Source organism: Polypterus senegalus, chromosome 5 (assembly GCF_016835505.1).
Source record: "Polypterus senegalus isolate Bchr_013 chromosome 5, ASM1683550v1, whole genome shotgun sequence".
Taxonomy (NCBI): domain Eukaryota; kingdom Metazoa; phylum Chordata; class Cladistia; order Polypteriformes; family Polypteridae; genus Polypterus; species Polypterus senegalus.
Genome location: NC_053158.1, coordinates 55,535,290 through 55,561,955, shown reverse-complemented (window position 1 = coordinate 55,561,955; position 26,666 = coordinate 55,535,290). Strand labels below are relative to the sequence as shown.

General features: G+C 34.2%; 1 protein-coding gene across 1 annotated transcript in view; it reads right to left on the bottom strand.

Annotated features, from left to right (window-relative positions):
• The window catches only part of dsc2l (desmocollin 2 like), a 28,246-nt gene extending 1,630 nt beyond the window's left edge, over positions 1-26,616 (bottom strand). The window contains exons 1-15 of the mRNA XM_039754668.1: positions 26,311-26,616; positions 23,224-23,314; positions 22,614-22,819; positions 22,009-22,113; positions 21,469-21,624; positions 19,078-19,219; positions 17,276-17,433; positions 16,921-17,055; positions 15,793-15,978; positions 13,725-13,969; positions 13,461-13,603; positions 10,074-10,295; positions 4,344-4,565; positions 3,862-3,974; positions 3,167-3,490 (exon numbers count right to left, since the gene is read on the bottom strand). Coding sequence (XP_039610602.1) covers positions 3,167-3,490; positions 3,862-3,974; positions 4,344-4,565; positions 10,074-10,295; positions 13,461-13,603; positions 13,725-13,969; positions 15,793-15,978; positions 16,921-17,055; positions 17,276-17,433; positions 19,078-19,219; positions 21,469-21,624; positions 22,009-22,113; positions 22,614-22,819; positions 23,224-23,314; positions 26,311-26,382 — 2,520 coding nt within the window. The 5' untranslated portion in view covers positions 26,383-26,616. The remainder of the gene's footprint in view (positions 1-3,166; positions 3,491-3,861; positions 3,975-4,343; positions 4,566-10,073; positions 10,296-13,460; positions 13,604-13,724; positions 13,970-15,792; positions 15,979-16,920; positions 17,056-17,275; positions 17,434-19,077; positions 19,220-21,468; positions 21,625-22,008; positions 22,114-22,613; positions 22,820-23,223; positions 23,315-26,310) is intronic.
• Positions 26,617-26,666: the final 50 nt, after the last annotated feature.

The following is a 26,666-nucleotide window of genomic DNA, read 5'->3' as shown; positions in this document are numbered from 1 at the left end:
TCCTTTTCTGATATATTAATTGAGAGGTCATTTTCCCAGTGTCCTCTTGGATCTTTGAAAGGAAGGGATTGTAAAAGGATTTTATATATTGTAGAGATGGAGTCTAACTCCTTGAAATTGAGCAATAATTTTTCCAGCGTGGATGAGGGTGCAAGATGAGGAAAATCTGGAAGGTTCTGTTTAACAAAGTTCCTGATTTGAAGATAGTGAAAGAAATTTGTAGCTGGAATGTTAAATTTGGAATGTAATTGTTCATAGGATGCAAAGGCGTTGTCTATATAAAGATCTCTAAGCAAGTTAATTCCAAATTTTTCCAGATATTAAAAACTGCATATGTTTGTGAGGTTGAAAGAGGTGGTTCTTTTGCAGGGTGCCACAGAAAGAAGCTTCTCCGTCTTAAAATGCTTTCTACATTGGTTCCAGATTCTAAGTGAGTGGAGCACAATTGGGTTATTAGTGTATTGCCGATAGCGTGTGTTTATTGGAGCACAGAGCAAGGAATACAAAGAAGTACTGCAGGATTTTACTTCTATTGCGGTCCATGCCTGTGTATGTTCTTCTATTTGTGTCCAGGTTCTTATCGACTGTATATTTGCGCCCAGTAATAAAACTGGAAGTTAGGTAGAGCCATGCCGCCTTCTGCCTTTTGTCTTTGTAGGGTGCTCTTTTGATGCGTGGATGTTTAGAATTCCAAATAAATGAGGTTATTGTTGAATCTAATTGCTTAAAGAACGATTTATTAATGTATATTGGTATGTTTTGAAATAAAAAGGAGCTTAGGAAGAATATTCATCTTAACAGTGTTAATTCTTCCAGCTAGTGTGAGATGAAGGGTTGACCATCTATGCAAGTCTTGTTTAATTTTTTCCATGCAGGCGACGAAATTTTGTTGATAAAGAGCTTTATGTTTACTTGTGATGTTTACGAGGTATTTAAACTGTTCTGCAATGATAAAAGGAAGGGTGTCTAATCTAATATTATATGCTTGAGAATTCACGGAAAGAGTACACTTTTATTCAGATTAATTCTGAGACCAGAGAGCTTTTGAAATTCTGTGAGTGCTGCTAAGACTGCAGGCACAGAATTTTCTGGATCCGATATATACAGTACCATGTCATCTGCATATAATGAGATTTTCTGTTCCAGTCCTTCTCTGCTAATCCCCTTTATCTGATCAGTATTTCGACAATGTATTGCCAGTGGTTCAATGGCAATTGCAAACAGCAGTGGTGACAAAGGGCATCCTTGTCTTGTGCCACGTTCTAGTTTAAAGTAGTCTGAGCAAATGTTATTGATGCAAACTGAAGCTTCTGGGTTAGTATACAGTAATTTAATCCATGCACAAATGTTGGGCCAAACCCAAACTTCTCCAAAATAGTAAAAGGTATTTCCATTCAATCATGTCGAATGCTTTTCTGCATCCAATGATAATAATATTTCTGGGGTGTTTGATTTAGTTGGTGAGTATATTACATTAAACAGGCGTCGAAGATTTGAAGATAAGTGTCGGCCCCTAATAAATCCAGTTTGGTCTTGTGATATTACTGAGGGAGCACTTTCTCCATCCTTCTAGCTATGATTTTAGAGAGTATTTTAACGTCGTTATTCAGAAGTGAAATTGGTCTGTATGATGCACATTGTAATAAGTCCTTATTTTGTTTTGGAAAGACAGTGATTAGTGCTTGGCGAAAGGTTTGTGGAAGAGATTGGTTATCTCTGGCTTCTGTAAATGTTGCTAATAGGTAGGGAGCTAGCTGAGCGGAGAATTTCTTGTAAAACTCTGCAGGGTAGCCGTCAGGGCCTGCTGCTTTTCCACCTTGGGTGACTTTATAGCATCCAGTAATTCTGATAATGACAGAGGTTTATCGAGTTCCTCCACACTAAAAGCGTCAATTTGTGGTATCTGTAATTTATCCAGAAATGCATTAGATTGTATATTGTCTTCTTTAAACTCAGTAGTATATAGGGATTTATAGTAGTCTCTAAAAGTGTACATTATATTTTTGTGTTCGATGATTTTATCTCCGTTAGTGTTAGTAATTACGAGATTGCGTTGCGTACATCTTGCTTGTGAATTTGTTGCTAAAAGCTTATTAGCTTTCTCTCCATGTTCATAATAATGATGTCTGGATTTGTAAATTAGTTGTTCAGTTTCTTTAGTTGTCAAGAGGTTTAATTCTGAATGTAGAGCCTGCCTCCTCTTATGTAGAGTCTCGCTTGGTAGTCTGGCATGTTCTTCATCTATTTTAGTAATTTCGCTTTTTATCTCTGCTACTTTCTTAGCGGATTTATTTCTGTGGGAAAGATATGAGATAATCTGTCCTCTTAAGAAGGCCTTAAGAGTTTCCCAGAGTATTCCTGCAGAGATCTCAGGGGATGTATTTGTCTCTAGAAAGAATTCAATTTGTTTGGATATAAATTCAGTACAATTCTCGTCAGCTAATAGAAGCGGATTGAGGCCATCTCTTGGGGTGAGTGTATGGGGCTTAGTAATTTCAGCTCCAAGATCATCGGAGCATGGTCTGAAATAACAATAGCATCGTATTTACAAGATTTAATCTTAGGCAAGAAGTTATTATCTATAAAGTAATCAATCCTTGAGTAGCAATGATGTACTGGTGAGTAGAAAGAATATGTTCTTGAATTTGGGTTTAAAACCTCCAGGGATCTGATAAGTTGTGATCAGTTATAAACTTTGTAATTATCTTTGCGGTGTTAGTTGCGTTCCCCTGTGGAGGAAGTCTTATCTAAAAGTGGATTTAGAACACAATTAAAGTCCCCAGCCATTATTTAAAAATTTGTTCTACTGTCGAGGGAAAATTATATTTATTAAAGAAGGGCCCTAAAATAAATTATGTTTTAAACAAAATGCAAGAACATGACTCCTGCTTCAAAATGCACTATTACATACTGTACCTGGCATTATTTCATTACTCAATGCTATTTATTTCAAATAAAAAGGGCAGGCAGTATCTTTAGAATTAACCTTTGCAGTAAAACAAGAATTTGAACACTAATCAGGTAATACAGCATTACTGGAGCTTGAGTGAGTCATGCATTTGTATAGTTTTGGAAAACATTTCACAGTTTCATATAACTGTATAGTTATGCAAACACATGGAAAGAAATTACTTTATACAGTAGACCAAACACTTGGAATACTTACCTTATCAAGATATATTCTGTTGGTTAACCATAATGTATTGCCCTCCAATGAATTTGTGTAATGCTGTGCTCCAGATTCTCCATAAAAATCATTTGACTGGAGGGTGCCGTTATTGACGACCCTCATAAAATGACGCATAGTATTTCCATAAATACTGCTTTCGCCACGGTTCAATGTATCTCTTTGAATAAATGAGTCTCTTTTTAAATGATTTTCACCACCACTCACTGCAAAATGAGAATTCTTTAAGCTAGAATGATTAGCACTTTGCAGAAAGTTGTCATCCTCAACAGGTACAAACCCAGGTATTTTTATATTTGGAGCCTGGAAAAAAGAATAAGAAAATATCAAAATAGAAAGTCTTAGAGGGAAAAATCAAACAGTGTAGATTTATGAAGAAAAGTAGATGCTCGACTGTGAAACATTTTTCTTGTAATAACTATTTTGTATATTAATGTGAATTCAATAAAAATATTCTTGATATACTATATATTGCACAGGTGGGAGCTGTATAAAATTAGATTGGTTTTCAGTCAATCTTCTTCATACAAATTCTGAAGGAAATAACACAAATTTATGCAATCACTTCTGATACTATCCAGACAGCACTGGGCACATGCATCAAATACCTGTCTCTAAATAAACACTTAAAAATAACCAAACATATCGCTGTAATTTTCAGTTCTTTCACTTACCATTACTTCTTCACCTGGTCCTTCTGTATTTGACTTAAGTAAGACTGCCTCAGCACCACCATCAATGGGTGCTTTTTCTAGTTTTTTCTTACACAAGCAGTTTAGCAAAATGCCTGAAAAGATAAGGTATTTTTACTATTTTCAAAAAGACATTTTTGCTATTTAGATCTATTTAAGAAATATTGTACATTAGTTTGATAAATAACACGGCTGCTTAAAGGTTATGGGAATTATTTATCAGTTAGTCATTTTTTTCATTAAAAAATTAACACTTCAGTTTTAAACTGGGGCAGTAAATTAAAGTGACAAAAGTAAAATTTTAGTAATATACAACTTTATATGCTAAGCCATTAAACCTAATTAACTAAATCACTAACAGGATTCCTTTATCTCACAAGTCTTTCAAAACTGTACAAACTAGTGAGACTGTGATGCTGCTCTTCAGCCTGAATTATGTTTTCAAAAGAAAATACTCCACTCACATAATAAAAGGAAAAGGGCAAGGCCTAATAACATGGCAAGAATGCCCCATGTTCCAAATCCAATTGAATTTTGTTGTTCAACACATCCTGAGTCATGGCATTTGCAGATACGGACAGTAACTGTGTCTGTTATTCCATTGCCTTGCTGGTCTCGAATTATTACAGGGACACTGTAAATTCCATTAAGAAGAGGTTTTGCTTGTGCAAGTTGTGCAGACGTTTCTGGAAAAAAGATCACAACAGTGAGATACTGCAGATTTAGTGTCATAAACATAGTCCAGTAATCTGGCACCCTATTGTCAGACTTTTTTTGTGAATATAGTTTTTATTTGTCAATGTTAGTGAAAGCTTATTATAGTCAACAGGAGGTAAACACTAGTAATGATTCTTGTGCATCACAATCCTCATAACAACAGATGCAGAATATTTTACATGTATAGTTCTAAATAAATTAAAAATATTCAACATAAGTGTGTGCTATAAATTATACCTTTACATTAAAGAAAATATTCCTGTATTATTTCCACATTAAATAAATGCATTTTTATTTATTTGTAAAGTCTTATACATTGAATTGTTTACTTTCAAGTGTTGGATTTGATGGGCTAATGCTACGTACCTCTAATATTCTGTCTGACTGGTAACCATATTACACTTTGAAAATCATGCAACTGCTCAGTGCAAGTTTTTGTTCACTGAGAGTAAAATGCATTTTTGGGTCGTTCAATGTAAGCCTGGTTTTTAGCAGTATCAAGTTTTGGAGGAAAAATGTCAATAAACAGGGTACTAATTAAAATAAACTGGGAATATTGATTTGAATATTGCAACTGACCATAAATGACACACAAATCAATGTTAAGCAAAGAATAACAATGATTGTTGAGCAAATTGTTAAAAACAGACAAATCTTGCTAAGCAAAGAAATACTTGTTCCAGAATGTTGTTCTTAAAGAAAGTTCTGAAATTTGTGTAATAGACTCATAAATGAAAAAAGAAATACTTGGCAAGAGTTTTTAACAGGACTAAGTTTTCTTTAGACAGAATGAAATAAGCAGATTCAATGATAAATGCTTATCTCCAGTTCCCTGAGCCAGCCTTCTTCTGAAGTATAGACTATGCAAAGTCAATGGTTATACCAAATTTTATCTTTTGTTTAATTTCAGATTGAATTAATTTGTGTTTGTGATTTATAGCACAGTAATACTGCTTCACTGTTATTTAACTAATAAGCTCTAACCATGTTCCTAAAAAAATACTTATTATGCATTATACAATATTGCCAAAATTTCTATTACTACACAAGTTTTGGCTTACATGCAAAATCAAAACATATATAAAGTATATGTGTGTAACTGTGTCTGTGCACTGAAATTCTAGGTGTGTCAACAACCAACAAACAATATTTCTCACTTTAATGGCACAATAAATTGAAGCATATACAACATTTCTCATGACATAAAGTCAACTGATGGTGCTGCATGTTTTAATAGGTAAACACTCAGGAGTTATGGAAAAAAAAAAATGCAGCTGCACCACAAGCCACCTGGAATCAATGCTTTTTACAGAGGTAACATTAGTCACTAAAGATATGGTACTGGAAGTTCATGCAAGTATTTGTAATGGTGACTCATTCAACTTTAGTATAGTTTGTAAATTATATGAAGAATATTGCCAAAATACTGTTGGGCATTTTGTCATAAGATGGGCAGTGAGCATGTACATCACTTTTTCATTCAAGTTTTTGCTGGCTTTCCAGAGGTTTGAGTACTGTCACAAGTGTATGAGCTGAAGAGTAAATTGGCACCTTTGCTCAAGGAAAATAATTCCAATTTGACTGTGCATTTTTAAACATCTCAACAAACTCAATGTGTCACTGCAAGGGAAAGGCCATAACCCATTCGAGCAAAGTAAAATCAAAGCCTTCAAGGTAAAGCTCATATTATGGACTAAGTATATGTCCACTGGAAGACCTGCCCAACCTTTGTAATCAACTACAAAATATGACAAACTATGAACATCCACTGATAAAAAAGTGATTTGTCAGCATTTGGATAACTGCACACTTGGCTTCGTGATTATTTCACAGAGGAGAGAAAGGAAGGAGAAGAAGAGAGAAGTCTTCCATGATTTGGTTGAAATGAATGTCCTGCACTTGTTTTTCATGCAATCATAGTACTTTTGCCCTTCAATACCATTTATCTTTGTGAGACTGAATTTCCTGGTCTGACTCAACATCAGAAAAAAAACAGGAATAAGCTGGAAGTTGAGGTGGACCACAGAACTCTACCTACTTCACTTATTTTCAATTTTGACTAACTTGTGAAAGTAAGACAAGCTCTGGTTTCCCATTAAACAGAAAATAAATGTGAAGATACTAAATTTAATTAATTGTTAAAAACAACCTTTGTAAGATTAATTCAGGGAGGAGTACCATGCATAGTTCATCTATTATATACTGTACATTATATTTATATATTGAAAATGTATTTACAGATTTAAAAGATATTTACAGTATTTACAATTATATAACAATGAGTGAATTTTAGAATAAAAACCCTGCTATAGGGGATATGCAAACCAATATGTTTCTTTGTGCCAGTCCCAAACCTGGATAAATGGGGAGGGTTACGTCAGAAAGGGCATCCAGTGTAAAATTTTGCCAGATTAACATGCGGACAACAATCCAAATTTCTATACCGGATCAGTCAATGCCCGGGTTAACAATGGCCGTCACCAGTACTGTTAGCCAACAGAATTCTGGCGGAAATGGGCTACTGTTGGCCAAAGTAGAAGAATGGGGGGAGATGTGTCTGGAGGAAAGAGGAGAGAAGGAAGGTAAAGAGAGTGGAATTGAGGGTAGGAACTTTTAATTGCTGGCAGTATGACCGGTAAGGAGAGAGAGTTAGCCGATATGAAGGACAGAAGGAAGGTTGATACATTGTGCGTGCAAGAGACTAAATGGAAGGGGACTAAGACCAGGTGGATCAGAAGTGGATTCAAATTGTTCTATCATGGTGTGGATGGGATGCGAAATAGGGTAAGGGTTATTCTGAAGGAACAGTATGTCAAGAGTGTTTTGGAAGTGAAAAGAGTGTCAGACAGAGTAATGATTATGAAGCTGGAAATTGGAAGTAATGGGCAGGTATGGTATCAAGAAGAGGAATGAAGAAGGTCAGATGATAGTGGATTTTGCAAAAATGATGGTAATGGCTGTGGTGAATACATATTTTAAGAAGAGGGAGAAACATAGGGTGATGTACAAGAGTGGAGAAAGAAGCACACAGGTAGATTATATCCTATGCAGAAGAGTCAATCTGAAGGAGATTAAAGACTGCAAATTGGTGGCAGGGGAAAGTGTAGTTAGACAGCATAGGATGGTGGTCTGTAGGATGACGTTGGAGATCAAGAAGAGGAGAAGAGTGAGGGCAGAGCCAATGATCAAATGGTGGAAGTTGAAAAAGGAAGACTGCAAGCTTGAGTTTAGGGAGGAGGTAAGACACACTGGGTGGCAATGAAGAGTTACCAGACAGCTGGGCAACTTAAGCAGAAGTAGTAAGAGTGAAAGCAAGAAGGGTGCTTGGCATGACATCTGGACAGAGGAAGGAGAAAAAGGAAACCTGGTGGTGGAATGGGGAAGTACAGGAGAGTATACAGAGGAAAAGGACGGTGAAGAAGTGGAATAGTCAGAGAAATGTAGAAAGTAGACAAGAATACAAGGAGATAAGGTGCAAGGTGAAAAGAGAGGTGGTGAAGGTTAAAGAAAAGGCATATGATAAGTTGTATGAGAGGTTGGACATTAAGGAGGGAAAAAAGGACCTGTACCGTTTGGCTAGACAGAGGGACCGAGCTGGGAAAGATCTGCAGCAGGTTAGGCTAATAAAGGATAAAGATGGAAGCATACTCACAAGCGAGGAGGGTGTGTTGAGAAGATGGAAAGAGTACTTTGAGAGGCTGATGAATGAAAAGAATGAGAGAAGGTTAGATGATGTGGAGATAGTGAATCAGGAAGTGTAGTGGATTAGCAAGGAGGAAGGACAGCTATGAAGAGAATGAAGAATGGAAAGGCCGTTGGTCCAGATGACATACCTGTGGAAGCATGGAGGTGCTTAAAAGAGATGGCAGTGGAGTTTTTAACCAGATTGTTTAATGGAATCTTGGAATGCAAGAGGATGCCTGAGCAGTGTAGAAGAAGTGTACTGGTACCGATTTATAAGAATAAGGGGGATGTGCAGAGCTGTAGTAAATACAGAGGGATAAAATTGATGAGCCACAGCATGAAGTTATGGGAGCTAGGTTAAGAAGGGAGGTGATAACTAGTGAGCAGCAGTATGGTTTCATGCCAAGAAAGAGCACAAGAGATACAATGTTTGCTCTGAGGGGGTTGATGGAGAAGTATAGAGAAGACCGGAAGAAGTTGCATTGTGTCTTTGTGGACCTGGAGAAAACATATGACAGGGTGCTTGGAGAGGAGTTGTGGTATTGTATGAGGAAGTCGGGAGTAGCAGAGAAGTACAGGATATGTACGAGGGAAGTGTGACAGTGGTGAGGTCTGCGGTGGGAGTGATGGATGCATTCAACGTGGAGGTGAGATTACATCAGGAATCGGCTCTGAGCCCATTCTTATTTGCAATGGTGATGGACAGGCTGACAGATGATATCAGACATGATATTTTCTGATGACATTGTGATCTCTAGCGAGAGTAGGGAGCAGATTAAGGAGACCCTGGAGAAGTAGAGATATGATCTTGAGAGGAGAGGAATGAAAGTCAGTAAGAACAAGGCAGAATACCAGAAAGCAGGAGACAGAGTTGGAAGTGGCAGAGTTAAACATGCTAAGATTTGCATTGGGTGTGACGAGGATGGAAAGGATTAGAAATGAGTACATTAAAGGGTTGGCTCAGGTTGGACAGTTGGGAGACAAAGTCAGAGAGGCGAGATTGTGTTGGTTTGGATATGTGCAGAGTAGAGATTCTGGGTATATTGGGAAAAGGATGTTAAAGATAGATCTGCCAGGCAAGAGGAAAAGAGGAAGGCCTAAGAGAAGGTTTATGGATGTGGTGAGAGAAGACATGCAGGTGATGGGTGTAACAGAGCAAGATGCAGAGGACAGGAAGATATGGAAAGAGATGATCCGCTGTGGCAACCCCTAATGGGAGCAGCCGAAAGAAGAAGAAGTGAATTTAAAATAAAAATACTGGCTAGTTTGCAATGAAATGACCACTAATAAAAAAGTAATTACTGAAACAAACATAGATAAAAAGGGATCCCAAGATCAGAAAGGTTCAGAGTCACTGACACAGATAACTTGCTATTATGACTAGAAGTTCGATAATCTTACAAACTAAATATAGAAACTCTCACTTAATCTAGTGGTATGAGCATGAATGGTCCTGTACAGTTTTCCAGAAAAAAAATATTGAAATTGCCGCAGTCTTTAAAAATAGCGTTTGCCTTTCAGAAGTCATGGGTGTTGTATATGTCCTGCACAGAAGACACCTGGATGTTGGTAACATAGATCATGTATTTTACATTTTCAGAAAAAAACAATTTACTGTCTGTAAACAAATAAGGGTAAATATGGGAAAGAATTCTTTTATTTTGGCATTTCAGATATTTAAAGTTTCCAACACAAAGATACAACACTGATGGAATAAAGATGCACTACAATTTTGGTTAGAAGAGTCCCATTAAAAGAGACCATTTGATGGAGGTAATGCTTTTGATTCATACCTTTTACATTTATTATCTTCCAGTTTCCATCTTTATTATCTGGAATTTCAAATACAAAAGGAGCTGAGTTAGGTACTGCATCCAGGTCTTGTGCATTAATATCCACATAGCCCAACTGTCCTCCTCCTTGGCAAATTGAGAAGTCTTTTAAAGTGAACCTTGGGACGTTGTCATTGACATCTTCAATCTGAATAACAACTGTTCCTGTTCCAGATTTTAAGCCTATTAGTGAAAAAAAGACAATTTTTAATAAAAAGAAAACATATACTTGTGCAAACATTTAAAATTATTATAAAATCCATTTAAATAAAGAAAACAGTGGTAGAATTAGCGCCCATTATAATTTCATATCAAGGCTAAGAACTCTATGATTAAAATTATTCAATTTAAAAGTCAAAAAGCGCCATGATTTAGAATGCTTGTTATTAATTAATAAGTGTGGTCAGTATATTGGAGACATGGATGCTTGGTAGCATTTTAAAGGATTCACCACTGCAAGGTAATCAGAAAGTAAAGAATGCTTATACAGACTTGAGCATACATGCAACTCCTATTTCCGGGTGGGCTCCAATCTTTTTTCCTTTAGTGAATCTCTGCTTTCTCAGTGATAATTTACATTAACACCATATTAACCAGTATAACTGATTCAAAAACTAGATACCACCACATCTCCCTCTCTTAAGATCAAGATGCAACATAAATAATAATTACCGGTATACAAAAAGCTTTGGAATGAAACAGTTTTTAAATCTTCTTCCTCATAAAAGATATGCAAATATTTCAATAGATAGATAAATCTTTATTTTTCTCCAGGGGAAATACACAGTATTCAAACAATACTTGCAACTTACAATACTCAATGAAATACTCTACTTAAACAAAAATGCACTGTTTTTCTTGTGAAAGAACCTTTTTAAAAAAACTTAACTGTGTAAGTCCAGTCATTATAGTTTAATCACCTTCCTTCCACTCCTTGTCCAAATGACACTGGATAGTGACTGAACTCTGGAAAAGTGATCACCTACTTTTTTTGCCCTCTAAACTGTTTGAATAGGCAGAAGAAGATTTCTTATTCTCCTCACAGCACCTTGCTGTGCCCTTCAACAAAGTAAGAGCTTAGAGAAGGATATACTGATATCACAATCCCTAGTATCAGTGACCCACAGCTTCTCTCTTAGCAAAAGTGAACTCATCTTTATGAGCTCAGTGTCTATTTTGGATGTCCGCCATTAGTTCTCCTCATTTTCTCTTTGGTGACTATAACAAATAAAAGGAATGTTGGGAAGTCTGCACCCCATAAGTAACTGTCCAGGGCTGTAGCCATTAGCCAGTGGGGATACTCTATATGCAAGGAGTGTCAAGTAAGGATTTTATACTTTATTAAGCATTTTTGATATTCTGGATATGGTGCTTCCTCTCTGCTACCATGAGCAAACTTTGAGCTACTATTAATGTATTGGAACCCATATGTATTTGCTAACAGAGAAAAGCTATGTCCAGAAAATTGAGGACCACACTGTTAGGCATGTCAGTAGGAGACCATGTTGAATTGTAAAGGATGCCATCTCTGGCCAGTACTGTGACACAAGTCTATTGTGGTCCAACAAGCCATTCTGAAATCCTGTAGTGTCATTACCCGAGAACATATTCTGTCTGCTTGGAGCTGCTTACAGAACTCATTCAGATATTTTCAATTGTTAAGGCAATTGCCCACTACAACATCCAAACAAATATTGATATTTTCCATGAAGTAATTGTCTGATTTACTTATGTACTCACTATTTCTCATTGGTGCATGAGAGGATGTGTGCTGTTAGCAATGGATTGCTTGGAACATGACTTATCTGATAAGAGTACCTCTTAGGCTTGAGAAATAATGTCTGGATTCTGGGCAGGAACTAAGAAAGTCTTTGAGTTGCTTAAAGACCTACTAAATGCCTATGGTCTGTCTCTATATGAAAGTGTCAAGCTACAAGAAAGGCCCTGATCTGTTCACGTCCTCAGGTTATAGGGAGGCTTCTTTTTCAGCTTGAGCATACCTTTGAGACAATGAGCGGGCAGCATTTGCCATGGGCCTCCAAGGACCTTTATTAATCTGCAGTAAGACAAAGGTCAAATGAAAATGTGTCAGTTGACTGCTTCGCTCCTTAAGAGTTGTACAATGTCGGCATAGATGGGGAGAACAGCTCATTTTTAGTTGGATAAAGGCACTGCCCCAATACCACTTTTTTTTTTTTTTGTTGAGAGCAGGTCTATCAGCAGCTTGTCCTTCACAGTTAGATATTGGGTGAATTTCCCCAGCTGTTTTAGGATCCCTAAAAAACTGTAATGCTCACTGTTGCCCATACTATTGAAATGCTTCAAAGTCTGGAATTTGATGTTTACACACGCCCATGAATTATCATCAGTTTGGTCCACTTATCAAGATGCTTTAAGAGGTCGTCAACTTCAGTGCATGTATGGCTGGAATGCTTAACTATGTACATTGAAATGCAAGGAAACTGTGTTATATTATTTACTGTAGTGCTAACAAATTTAAAAACAGTGTGAATAATTATTGATTTACTCTCATTGTACCACTATATGACAGAATCCTAACCTAGATTGAATGCCAGCCTATTATCAAATGTTTAAAACAAGAGCAATGTAGACTTTCTAAAAAACTTCCTCAAAGAATGTCTCTAAACTTTTAAGTAGAAATTGAAATTGAAACTAAGTGACCCCAACATGGAAAGGAATCTGATGCAAGTAGTGTGCAATAGTAATGCTGCCTGTTGCACTAATTTTCTGGACATCTATTAATTGCTATAAATTATAGTCTATTATAATAGATTCTTCTTTTTATTTTGTTGTGATTCCTGCATTTCTTATCAGTTTTATTAGTACAATTTCCTACACTGTAATTCAATGATCAGTTAGGGTAATAGAAGATTCCATCTATGTGGGGATAACTAAAATGCAGTTGCTATGAGTCTCAGGGAAATTGAACAAGCTGTGTAAGAGAGAGCACCAAAAGGGACAAGGCACGAAATTAGAACAGGCAATAATGAAGATCAAAGAGGCAAGTAGGTGCCTTATACTGTGAGATGAAACAACATGAGCTGACAAAACAAAAATACAAACCCAAGTGTAGAGAAAGAAACGGGGTAAAAGGTACTAACACTAAAGTCTTCTTGGAAAAACTTGTTATATTCCTCTACATTCCTCAAACTCAAACAGAGCCTTCAGCCTGAACAAATTAGCCACAGCCATACAAAACAAGCTAGTTATGGTCACTGCGATAATGATCAAAAAATATTTAGATTCCAAAAATGCACAGAAAGTTTAACATGAAAAACATGAATCTGAAAACAAGTTTACAATGGAAAAAAAATGCTTTTCACTTACTTGGATCAACAGCTTTCACTGTAATGTTATACTCATCATTCTTTACAAATGATGATTCTCTGTCCATGGTATTAGCAACCTTGATAGCACCTGAGCTCTGTTCAATATTAATCCACGAAGCTGGGTCTGATATTTTGTAATATCTATTTTAATAAAAAGAAGAAAAAAATTATTAATTATATAAAGAATGAGGTAACAGCTGGTAGGATCTTAGCATTTGTTTGAAATAAATTTTTAAATTTCAAGAAATAGGTTCATACATACTTCATTCCATTGGCAGTCTTTGATTCTGGATCAAAAGCTCTGTAGGTGCCAATCAATGTTCCATTTGGCTCATTTTCCTTAATACGGAACTTCATAACAGGTACTTCAAATTCTGGTCCCTCATCTACATCGATTACATTGACAGTCACTGGAACACTAAACCAGGTGCCTGTCCCAACTAATTTTGCTTCATTTTCAGCTGTGATTTCCAAATCTATCTTGCTGGTCTTCTCATAGTCCAGTGGCTGTAATACATATTCAGGCTATTAAAAACTTGGCAAATTTTCTGTCAGAAAGAAGACTTTGATTTTCTTTATTTAGGTTTTTGAAAGTAGCATTAAATAAGTCAGCTGTGAAGTTTCCACTATACCTTGAGTAATCATTTATCTAATTCAAACAAATATATATAATATTTCATATATGCGTAACCACTGAAGTTCATAGTATGTATTTAATAAACATGCACAATGTACTGAAGAATAAAAAGCATTTACAGTATACATTAGTAAAATTCTTCATTTCTATTTCTATACTGTAATAATTATGACAGCATTTTATTTGAAACACTGAGTAACACCTAGTCTTATCGTCTATCATGGTAGTTATTCAACTGCTAATTCATGAACCAACAAGGTTCTGTAACATAGCCACAACACCAGATGCCACCCCGAACGAAAACCTAAAGCCAATGCAATAAAAATGCACCTTGTTTAATTTTAGAAATTGTACAGAAAAAAGCAGATACCTAAAAAATTTAAAATTAAAATTAATGGAGAGTCATATTACCACATTTTGCTTTCATTCAAAAATAATTAAATGAACCCTGTCCTTGTTGAAAGACAGACATCATACAGTACTATATGATCTGCCACTAGCATCCAGATTTGACAAAAAAACACAATATACCCCTACTCTCTGGGTTAAGCCTTAATACACAAATGTTTTACACCTTATTCTACCAACATTGGGAATAAACATTAGGTTTACTGAATAAACGTAGTTTTGGAGATATCTTTGACAACAACTTGTCTTTAAAAGCACATTTTACAAAACCCTATTTTTTTCCATCTCAAAAATGTTGGAAAATGAAGACATTTTCTAAATACAGTACGTAGTATACCGAGAAATTCATTATTGTATTTACTTCTAGTGCAACTTGTTATTCACTGGCTGTTCACATCATTCTTTAAGCAGCTTTCAGTTAATTCAAAATGCTAGAAAGTATGAACACAAAAATTCAGTTCCTTACACCTGCTTCCCCATTGAAGCTTAGGGTTGATTTCAAACGACCAAGGTCCTGTTTACCTAAAGTATTTGAACTTATTATTACTTACAAACAAGAGTGCACATTAAGAGTTCAAGATGTTGGCCTATTGAACATTCAATGGATTCATAAAATAACAGTGGGAGATCAATCTTTTAGTCACAGGCCCTGAAACAGAGATGCTCCTTCACTTTCAGCTTTTAAATTCAGGCTGAAGGCTCACTACTTCAGTCTAGCAGATTCTGCAACAGAATGCCCATGAGATGGTGGGCATGTAGTTGGCCAAGGTGTCCAGATTTATGGCTGTGTCTTGACTCTGTCTTTGACTTTCTCTTTTATAATTGACCACAAAATCCAGGAGGTTAATTTTGTCTATGGATGCTGCTGACTGGAATTTTAGTTTTCTCTCCTCTGCTATCAACTGGCCATGGTTTAGCAATTAATTAATGGACAATTATTGTTGGTTTCTATTTATGTAAATCACTTTTCATGTGTGTTTAAATAAGTCTGTGCCCTTATGTGTACTAATTCTGTATTTAGTAAAATGCATTACTGCATTTCATCTGAGAAACTGTTGCATTCCTGTGTGTCTGCAGAAATGGAACTAAAACCATTTTTTGCACTGCGCACGGAAGTCAGATTAAAAAGTGCACACGTGCCTTACATTAAGAAATTGTTAACAGTAGTGATTTCTTCTATCCTTTAAACACAATGACACCATAATAACTAAAACATGATAAAAAAGCAGAACAATAGCCTTATTAACCATACCTTAATAGCACATAGCTGCTATGCACTACTCACCTTAATGACATATAGCAGCCCTTCATTTGTAACAGGATCTGTTTCAATATAGAAATTTCCATTTTCATTTCCTTTTTTTATTACAAATTTAGCTTTCCAGTTTGAAGTGTTTATCAAATCCTTGTCTTCAACAGGAATTCTGAGCAACAGAGTAGTGTTCTTATTTTCTTCAATACTTGTCTTATACTATATAACATGAAAATGAAACAGTGTCATCACATAATGTACTGTATAATCATATTTATACCTGTACAAAAAAGGAGACTCATACAGTTTTGTATATAAAGAAAACAAAAGAAATGCAAGATTTTTCTCAATTTATATTTAATGAAATGCAAAAGGACCAGTACTGTTTTATAAAGGTACTTAAATCATAAAAGAAACAAATGAAAATCAGACATGCCACTCATATTAAAATAGTCAAGTGGACCTTATAGAACGAGGATATGTACAATGAGGAGTACATCATTCTGAGCACTTTGTAAAACATACTAATTAAAAAGGCAAAAGCTTCATGAGCACCAGACATGATATTCTATGTAATAAAAATCCTGCTATCGTGATTGTTAGATTCATAAGCTGAAGCCAAACTATTTTTGTAAGTGCAGTCCTCCCTGATCAGCCTAAATATTATAGTACTGCCATAATAACCGTAATATTTGTCAGTGCCAATACTTCTGATAAGTAATAAAAAATATTTCTATTATTAGCAGTATATCCATAAATGTACATCTTATAATTTATGAGTAAAGATTTTCTAATACTAGAACCATCAGTGGAAGGATTAGGCTTTTTACAAATTACATTATTAAATTTTCCTCGTAATGTTAACAATACTTCATGAAAACCTTCCCCCTTGAAACATGTATTCTGGGATTTACTAAATATTGATTAATTGATTATTTTTATGTATTTTTAATGAGTAACTTTTAAAAACATGAGTGGTGAGCTATGCTATGTTATATGCACTTTGAAATATGACAAAAACATTCAGTGGATTTTTTAAATAAAACTAGATATTCATTTTGATTTTAAAGCACAATTTTTATTTTAGCTTATGGTATTATTCAACAGAATTTAACATAATCACAAGTAGCTTGTAATAAATCTATAAATTGTTTAACTTACAGATTGAGATTTAAATACTGGTGGATTGTCATTTATATCGCTTAATTTGACTGTTACATTGCCTGTACTTGATCTTCCATAAATCTCACCATTCATATCTCTTACTTCAATCAGCAATTCATAGGCATCTTTAACCTAAAAGACATTTTAAATTTTAATATGCTATTCGTTTAAGAAAATATTTACATAAAAAGGCAGAAAAAGCAGGAAATTTAACTATTATGCATGCTGAACTACAATACTAATTGCCATTTCACAATGCGAATCATTTAAGAAAATTATTTTAGACTGTACATTGTTTTGGCACTTTTGATTTTAGAATAAAGTCTTAAAGTTAAATAAATGAAAAACTGACCTCTCTGTCAAGAGCATTTGACATTGTGGTGACCACTCCTGTTTCAGGATGAATATAGAACAGTTTGTTATTTTCTGAAATAATTCTGTATTTAAGCTTAGTATGGAGCGTATCCTCTTCATCTCTGTCAGTCCCTTTTACCTGCCCTACTACGGTACCTGTATTTAGAAAAAGAAAAGATTGTATTCATTCATTCTCCCAAAGTATCACAGCAAGAAAACAATAGTTTGGAAAGTTAAGATATTATACTTGAGAGATTCAAAATGATGCTCTGTAAATAATTAATATTAAATACAAGGAGTATGAAGCACCCATATAACCAGGTAATAAAACACTGTAAATAGAACAAGAAAAATTTATCAGATTTGCCTGAGAATAATGCAAAAAAAAAAAAATTAAGAGTAACAACAACTCTCCACATCTCAATTTTGCAGGAAGGATAATGAAAAAATCCAACCATCCTTCTGAATCTATTTAATCCAATTTTAGTATTTTGCTGCAAACTGTCTTAGCTACGCTGGATACAAGGCAAGAACCAAGCCTGAATGGGTTGCCAGTCCATCACCGGGTGAGCACCCTAGACTTCATCTAACCTATAAGGCACCCCTTTGGGATATGAAAGGAAAACTGCAGACCCAGAGAAAAACCCACAGAGACATAAGGATTTTAAGGAATTATCCATTCTCCTGGAGTAGTAACACAGCAGTACTAACCAGTGTACCACTGACCAGCCTGAAGTTCAGTCTATTACAAAAAAGTACGCTAATTATAAAAGCCAACACAAACAAGGTATATCCAAACTTCCAAACATACAATAATGATGTGTACAAAAACATTCAATGGAACCCCCATAGTTTGGTAGCTTATTTTAGAGTTACATCCATTCTTTCACAAACCTAGTCCTGATACACAGCTGCATCAGTAAAGAGCTAATAAATGAAAACAGCCAACAACTTCATTAAATATATTTTTCAAAGGTATTAATTAATGGTATCAAAATCAAAGTAGTTGATAAAATTTGGGATAAAATTAAACTTTAGTATTCTGCGGAGTATTTCATTTAAACACTGAGTATAGAGAAAACTGTAATGATCAATTAGAACAGGCCAATTGATAATGAACAGTACAAATATTACTCTTTAATTTAATATTGTTTTTTGTATCAGTATACTGCTGCTGGATTATGTGAATTTCCCAATGGGATTAATAAAGTATCTATCTATCTATCTTAAATACTCAGATAATCAGGAAGATAATTAAGTAGGTAAGCATAGTTGATTTGCCATCTGTAAAGATTTTGCATACAGTTTTTCATAAGAATTTACTGTTTTTTCTCCATTAGAGAGAAAACTACATGACAATATCATTTGGAGGTTTATTCACTGTAATCTCAGTTTATAATATGATTGAAGTATTTAGTATATAGTATTTACAATAGAAATAATCTGTCAAATGATCATAGAAATAGAAGTGATATTTTCAGCTACTTACTGCTTAAATTATTAAGAGGCATTTTCCATGTTCTAAACATTTCTTTTGACTGAGACATTTTTTAAAGGCATTACCGTGCATGCTAAACATATGTATTAATATTCACTGGATTAAATGGCAGAAAGTTCAATTAAAAGCTTGAAAAAATTAACAATTGCTTAGGATCTGACTGTTCACCAAGAAAGTTAATACATCAGAAAAGTTTTCAAAGTTTAGGAGTGGGGTATAGTATATGAATTTACTCTTACAAACAAAAAGAATATAAATGAACATTTAACCAAGAGTATGTATGTACAACAAATGTTTATTACCAGATGGAGAATGTTCTGGTACATATATAACTAGTCCTGCTGGAATCATTGGAGTGTTATCGTTGTCATCTTCAACATTAACAATAATGTCAAGGACGCTGTCCCGAATTTGACCATCTCGCGTTAGTGCTTGCGCCCAGAACTGAACAGCAGAAAAGAAACCAGAAATATGTTTATCCAAAGTGACACTTTGGATATTATATTACAGACAGTGAGTATTGTGGCACACAGATGTATATACATTTGGAGCAAACTGAAATTTCAAGTACAATAACTTGCAAATAGTTCAATATTAGCCATTTACATATGGGAAAAACCATATTAGGACAGTTAGCTAATTTAGTTTATGAAAGATTATACAAAATTGTAACATCATAATTGTAAGATGATTTAAATAAATATACCAATGTATAAAAATATTATCCACTCTACTCTCATTGGGCTGAATCATCACTATACTAATGCTAGAAGTTTTTAATGTGATGTTAGTTGTATTCTTTTACTGTTCCAACAATGAGAAACCCCTTCTGTGGCTGTTTTCACACATATGAAGAATACAGGAAAGAATAATGTTAGCCATATACAGTGCAAGCTGAATAAAGAATTTCACTTTCATTTGGCTGTTAATTCAAATTTGTAAAACTGCATATTGAAAACTATGACACTGTCATTACCATACTTTACTTATTATTGTTCAATGCTGTCCTTGGTAAAAATGGTCAATTTCCAGTTATCTGCAAGTTTAATTTTCACAGTCCCGTGTTTTGAATATACAGTATTCTTCAGTTGGGCAGGTGTTGTTTAAACTCCTTTTTTTTCAAATATACAAATAAAAATCCTTTTGAATACTGATTAAGAGTAAATCTGTACAGGTTTATAAATCTTACAAGGTATGAGATATGAAGGATCCCAGGGCTCTAGGACCTTGTAATTAACTCTTTTTACCTCCAGAAATCCTGAAAATTAAAATCGTTGGGGGATGGATGAAAATAAAATATGTGCATGATGTGCATGAAGGTATAGTAACAGTTAACAGACAGTTCTTTATTGACTTTGCGCTAAGTCAGTTGTCTGCAGGCATGTCACAGGCTGGGCCAGGCTAGACGCCTGAGTGACAGCAGCCCGTTTGGTTGAGACTTTCACAGGAAATAAATAAAAAGGAGCTATTTGTGCTTGCCTTGGTCTCAGTGATACGAGTGTGCAGGAATTGACAGAAATTGCTGACACCATGATCCTGAAAATGTTCACATTTCAATGGAACAGTGCATCTCCTTTGAATAATCTTCCTTTGCCTTCCATTCTCTTAACTAACAAGCTGTAGTGTTCTTTTATTGTGGGATGGCAAACTGGTTTAAAGCACACTGTTAGCACAACTCACAAGATAAAATGGCTATATTAGTGCTGCATACGCACTGCCTCCAAGTGCATATATGTCATAAGAAGTGATTGTTCTACATGGTGCTGGTCAGAAGTACAAGTTCTGATGATTGCGTATAGGAGTATGATGTGATATGACTTCTTAAAATATGTATATTCTAATTGATAGAAATGTTAGGGCCACTGACATGACTCTCTGATTATCATGGAGTATTTCTCACAGTCCTCTAAAGGTCATGCAAAAACATAATTTTCCCTCATGGATTAATACAGTATGCCAAATAGCAAATACCAAACAATTGTATCCATATATTTATATGGGGCATCAATACCCTTGTTCTGTATTTTATCTGTTTATTTGTTAATTATTTTGTACAATACATAAAGACGCTTTTGAGATATAATTAAAACTGGGGACTGAAAACTGTAAAACGGAATAGCCTAATACAAAGCTGCCATGTACGCTGTATAAAGACGAAGGATACATGACAAATTATTATGGAAAGCTACATTAAGTTCAGTTTCTAAGAGATGTGTGCCATGTGCCCTAACTCCTGCAGCTATATAGAAAGACTATATAAATACATTTTTTTTTTATAGTTTAAGCCTTTAAATACCGCTCCCACACGGTTTAAACACATGTAAACTTATTAAAACACACTTTGTAAACACATATGATATGACCCCCATGACCCTGTGTTAGGATATAGCGGGTTGGACAATGACTGACTGTTTATTCTGATTTGAGTTTCAATATTTGGGTCAGTTACAACACATTTATTATTTAACAGATTTTTTCACTCCATAGTTCAACTATGTTTATGTACTGTATACAGTATTTGTCCAGTACCCTTTCTTAACAAAATGCAGCACAAATAACAATACTCTGCTTACTCTCATAAACTTTTGACAGCTTAAAAAAGCTCTTTTACATAAATGTTGTAATATTTAATTAAAATAAAAATTACAATAATATTAATTCAGTCTATTTAACATTCTTGCAACAAAACTTACTTTGTATTGTGGAATTTCTTCTCGATCAACAGATCTATGAATAAGTATCATTCCAGTTTCAGGTATCACAGAGAACAGTTTAACAGGAGGTTTATCCACTCCCATTCCATATATTTTATAAGTGATGTTATACTTCTGCGAAGCGTCTGATTGGATCTAGAGATAAGGCAAAAAACAATGCATTTTTAAAATATATCTACACTGATTTTAACGACTATTTGTCTATATTTTTTAATAATCAAAAGTAAACTTGTACCAAAGTTTCTTTAAAACCAGATAAGTCAAGTCTGAATCTAGAGAGGTATTATTTGGCGATTTAATTAATATTGTGTTTTATTATATCTAATTATAGATGAAAATTGTTAATTTTTCCTAACTTTTGTCAATAATTTAAAATAACATTCAAATGATTACAAATGCAAATAATTCCCACTAACAATGAAATTAGTAAAAATTATTATAAAAATTACATTTAACATACATTTTACATTGCTGAAATGCTGAATATCAGTGTAAAAATCTTTAAAAAAAAAAAACTACCTGTTGAACTTCCTGTGGAAATGGTGGTAATGCATTCTCTTTAATGGAGAAAGGCAATGGTCTCCATTTTCTTTTTACTCGCTTTAACAATGCTCGTTTTTGCACCTTTAGGGTAAATAAAGCATAAAATAGATAAACATGTCTTTAATATAGGTAACACATTCTTAGTGTTAAAGAGGATTTCACTGCTCAGGTATTACTGTGTCATTGAGCAACTATTTCAGTAAATCTTTTTGTAGCATTTCAAATTAAAATTATTAGTGAGCTCTAATTTTAATTCATATGGCCCTCTACAAAATAATTTAAATTTATATTCACTTTCCATCTGCTTTTACTAATTAGGACTGTGAAGGCTAATTTGGTTTGCTAAAAATAATAGCAGAAACCAAATTAAAATGTTGAACAAATACTTTCCTGAAATGTTACTTAAAATTCAATCTTCTATTTCTCATTTCACATTTTAAATGACCAAAAGTAAAAATGGACTATTAAAACTTTCCCTCTAAGTTTAAGTAATTAATAGTTTTTATTATGATTTTACATCATTTTTAAATCAGTCACATCTTGTTTTACATTCAGTGTTATAACATTTAGGAGCGCCTTACCTTGTGGTCTTCTGCTAACAAAATTACATAAATGTCATTCTTCATATTTGTTTCTTCATTTTGAACTGTTATTGTCAAATTCCTTCCTTCAGATGGTATATTAGTCATGGTATTTACATATAGAAGGCCACTTGGTTGAACTGCAAAGTTAGGGTCGCTTAATTGTATAGTAAAGTCACTATTTTTCAAGCAACTTTTTAAATCCACTACACAAAACAAAATAAAAGTAATTATTTGTATGCAAAAAGGTCTGTGTAGTAATAAAGGGTGTACAATTTGGTATAAATTACATTAAGTAAACACCTTTATGTTTCAACAAAATAGCATAAGACTGTCAAAATGAGAAAATAGGAAAATTGAATGTTAAACATTTTATGACCATATATTAAATTATTAAAATGAATTTGATAAACAATTACTATAGTTCTGTTGTAATAAAAAAAATCCCATAAACCAGTTTTTTAAAAAGTAATAAATAGTTCCTTCCTCATAAGCTTTATGACCACCTACAGTATCTATTGAAACCAATTTAAATGATAATGTGGATTTGACTGTTTTTTTATAATGTACCCATCAAAAATGTAAGAAAAAGGCACAAGAAATGCTTTACCATTATGAATGACATATCCAGGTTTTAATTCTTCGGGAACTGTGACTTTTAAAGTGTTAAATACACAGGCTTCTGCTGATATTGTCATTACCTTAAATCAAACAACAAAAGTGTTAAAAATTGTCCAAAGTACTGATTAACTTAATTTTTGGAATACATCAGAAAATTAAAAATAAAATCAGCACAAAATAAACTGACTTAAAACCACATTGACTAGAATAATCTTGATTATCTTCAAAGGGGCAGCATGCTTAAGTTTAACCCAAATTTGAATATTTCTTTGTAATATAAATATATATATATATTATTTATACAGTACTATATATATAATATATATATATAGATATATATAAAATAAAAATGGCATGTGGTGACTTTATGTGCTACCAGTTGACAGAAATATAAAAGGTGTGCAATAAAAAATAAGCTATACAACAAACAAATTACACTTTCGGTGTCTAGCTTATAATTATGAAAAAGCTTAACATGAAACAGCTTGAGGTACAGTGATATAATGGGAAATTATTAACACATCAGTCTATCCATGTTTTACACCTGCTGTTTCCTTTACAACATCATGGGAGGCAGAAGCCTACCCAGCAGTAACAGCGTAACCCAGACCTGTTTATCCCAGAGCATACACAAATATATCCATGTCCACTACAACCAATTTTGAGTTAGTTAGCTGCATGCCTTCAGACAACAAAACAGAAAGAGGATGAACTGAGAAAACCAATGTGAGCAATTAATATTAACAGGAACAAAGTGGAACCAATGATGCTAGCTGCTACACAGCTCATGATAAACTATCTCTCATCTCCATTTTTAACTATTATTCCTGGTGTGGATCACAAATCACCATTTCTACAAAATAAACATGCAATTCAAAACAATGAGTCTTATTAAAATGAAATTTCATAGAAAATATAATTCAAGGTTATATTTTGTCAGAGTGAGATTATTTCTAGACTTGATAATTGTTAGAATGCACTTTACATGTGCCATTTACTTTACATATGTATAGTAAATATAATAGTAAATATTCAAATTCAATAAGTACTTATAAATGTGTCAAAGATCCAATTAGCAATCTATATAATTATAAAATGTTTAATGTATAAAAAGTGATATTTATTTTATTTTGCTCTTACAGTAAAGTTCATTTGGAGAAGTATTTAATATGGCATGATAATAATTCAAATCATTCTTATTGAACATAGTTAAACTTCTAAGCCCAGAAAATTCTACTCTAACATAACAGTATAGCCAAAATGAAACAAAATTACATGTAACAAAATGCTAAATACAAAAACACTACGCACTTGGTTAACAGAAATGATAATGCATACACAGGCCCTTTTCAAAAACACAGAACATTTTAAAAGCACACAAATGAATAACAATTAAAATTAAAATAATTATAATTCACAAGAAACTTTTTTTTCCCATCAAATGTTACATTGTGTTTTAATAGGAAATAACTACCATTGCTCTCACCAAAGCTAACGACACAATTATCACAATGTTCCTCTGATCCTGTCCTTTAAAATCATAGCCACAGTTATTGTTAATGATGATTTACGTATTAACACAGAACGATCTATTAGTTACAAAAACAGAATATGCGAAAAAAAAAATGTATTTAGTTATTTGTTAAATTCAAGCTACTAAGTATAAGAAATGAAAAAGTATTACAGTTTGCACATTTAATTGGCGCCATTCCATCTCCAATAGAGGAGTCGCAGAAATTTAAACTTTTAATGTAATAAAATTTCCAGTTAAAGTAATTATGAACGAGGATGCTACAGGCACAATTTTACCTTAGCCTTTGTTATTGTAAAACTGTATTAGCGGATATACACACGTGGGGGTGTGAATGAAGAAGCCATGCAGTTAACCCGGCGTCTAATTCGGGTTTTGTCCAAACCTTAAGAAAACATTTGTTCTTGGGTAATTTTCTGTCGTCAATACTTTGATAAATCCTTAACATCAAACCCGAGTGGAAAGTAGCTTTAATGCAGCAAAGGAACGCATTGCTAGAATCACAATTGATGTCGCGTCCTTAAAAAATGTTCTCTATCAGAACATAACGGCACCAGGAGAGTTAAACGGGGATGATGCTTCCATCAAAAAACACATCAGTCAGGCACCCGCAAGTCCGATGCGATTACTCAGCAAACGGTATGCACTACACACACCTTTCTTATCCACACTCACTGTTACTAAGTGTCTGGAGAGAAGCATGAAAGGCTGTATTGTTAGAGGACGTCAAATCGCACACAAAAAAAAAAAACTACAAGTGAGACCGTATTGTTTGAAAATTACATTTTTGCATGTAGGCTGTATTAACATAAACATACACATTTACAATAAAACTGAAGGCACTTTTTTGTTATGCACTGCACTCTAGACAACCAATAAAATCAGTAATTGTGTTAAAAACGGTCATTCAAACCGAGAAAACTCGTCGTTTTGTTCCAGTCGAACAAGTTTTCTCATTATTAACAATGAAGGTATTGTAATGAAGTACGGCAGTCTGTCTCATATTTAAAGTTGACTTGTGCGGCAGTAATAAGAGTATAACAAAATTTATTTCCGAAAACCATGAAACCGTTTTAATTGGCAATCTGTATGTCAGTAAGGTGTCCCCGTGTCATATACTGGTTGTACAATGTCAACTTTTAACATATCTAAATAGACCTTTAATAAAGGGACGTGACCGCCAGCTATTAAGATATCCAGCGATAATTGCAAATTTTGACTTAACAGGCAGTACTTGTGGGCATCAGTTAAAAAGACTAGAAGACGGCTTTTCTTTCCACATTGATATCTGCAAGAGCACTCAGCTGTATGGCATATTCACAAAGCAGTAGAATAGCGGTCATGTGTCCAGCCGAAGTAATTTTCTTCCATTACCACCTTTAAACCTTTTTAACAATTTCAAAGAATAGTTGCAAGAATAGCATTTTAATTACTTTGTCATTCATTATCCCTAAAAACATTTTTTGAGAATAAAATCTATTTTCCAAAGCCGTACACCAAAACAAAAATGTCTAAAAGAGAATTAAATTTTCCGTAGTTGCTCACCATCAGCGAAACTCCCCAGCAGAAATAATTCCAGTATGCCATTTTGTATCTCCGATATACCCTGCCGTCCATTCCACTTTTTCAACTGAGCGCTTGCAGGTAAAAAGGCCGAAGTGTAAGATATGTATTTGACTGGAAGACAAAGAATAAAAAAACGACTCTCGTTTAAAACCGAGTGTTGGTGTTCATACGACTTAGGTAGCTCCACGCCTTTGTTAATTAATATCTCAGCCCTGTCGCGCACGAACAGGTTCCAGCACTCCTCTGCCGTCTGATTCTGTAAGTCCATGAGCGCCCCGCTCATGGCCTCTTTAAGGCAAGGCTGCCCTGCCTAGCCCCACCCTTGCTGTACAGGA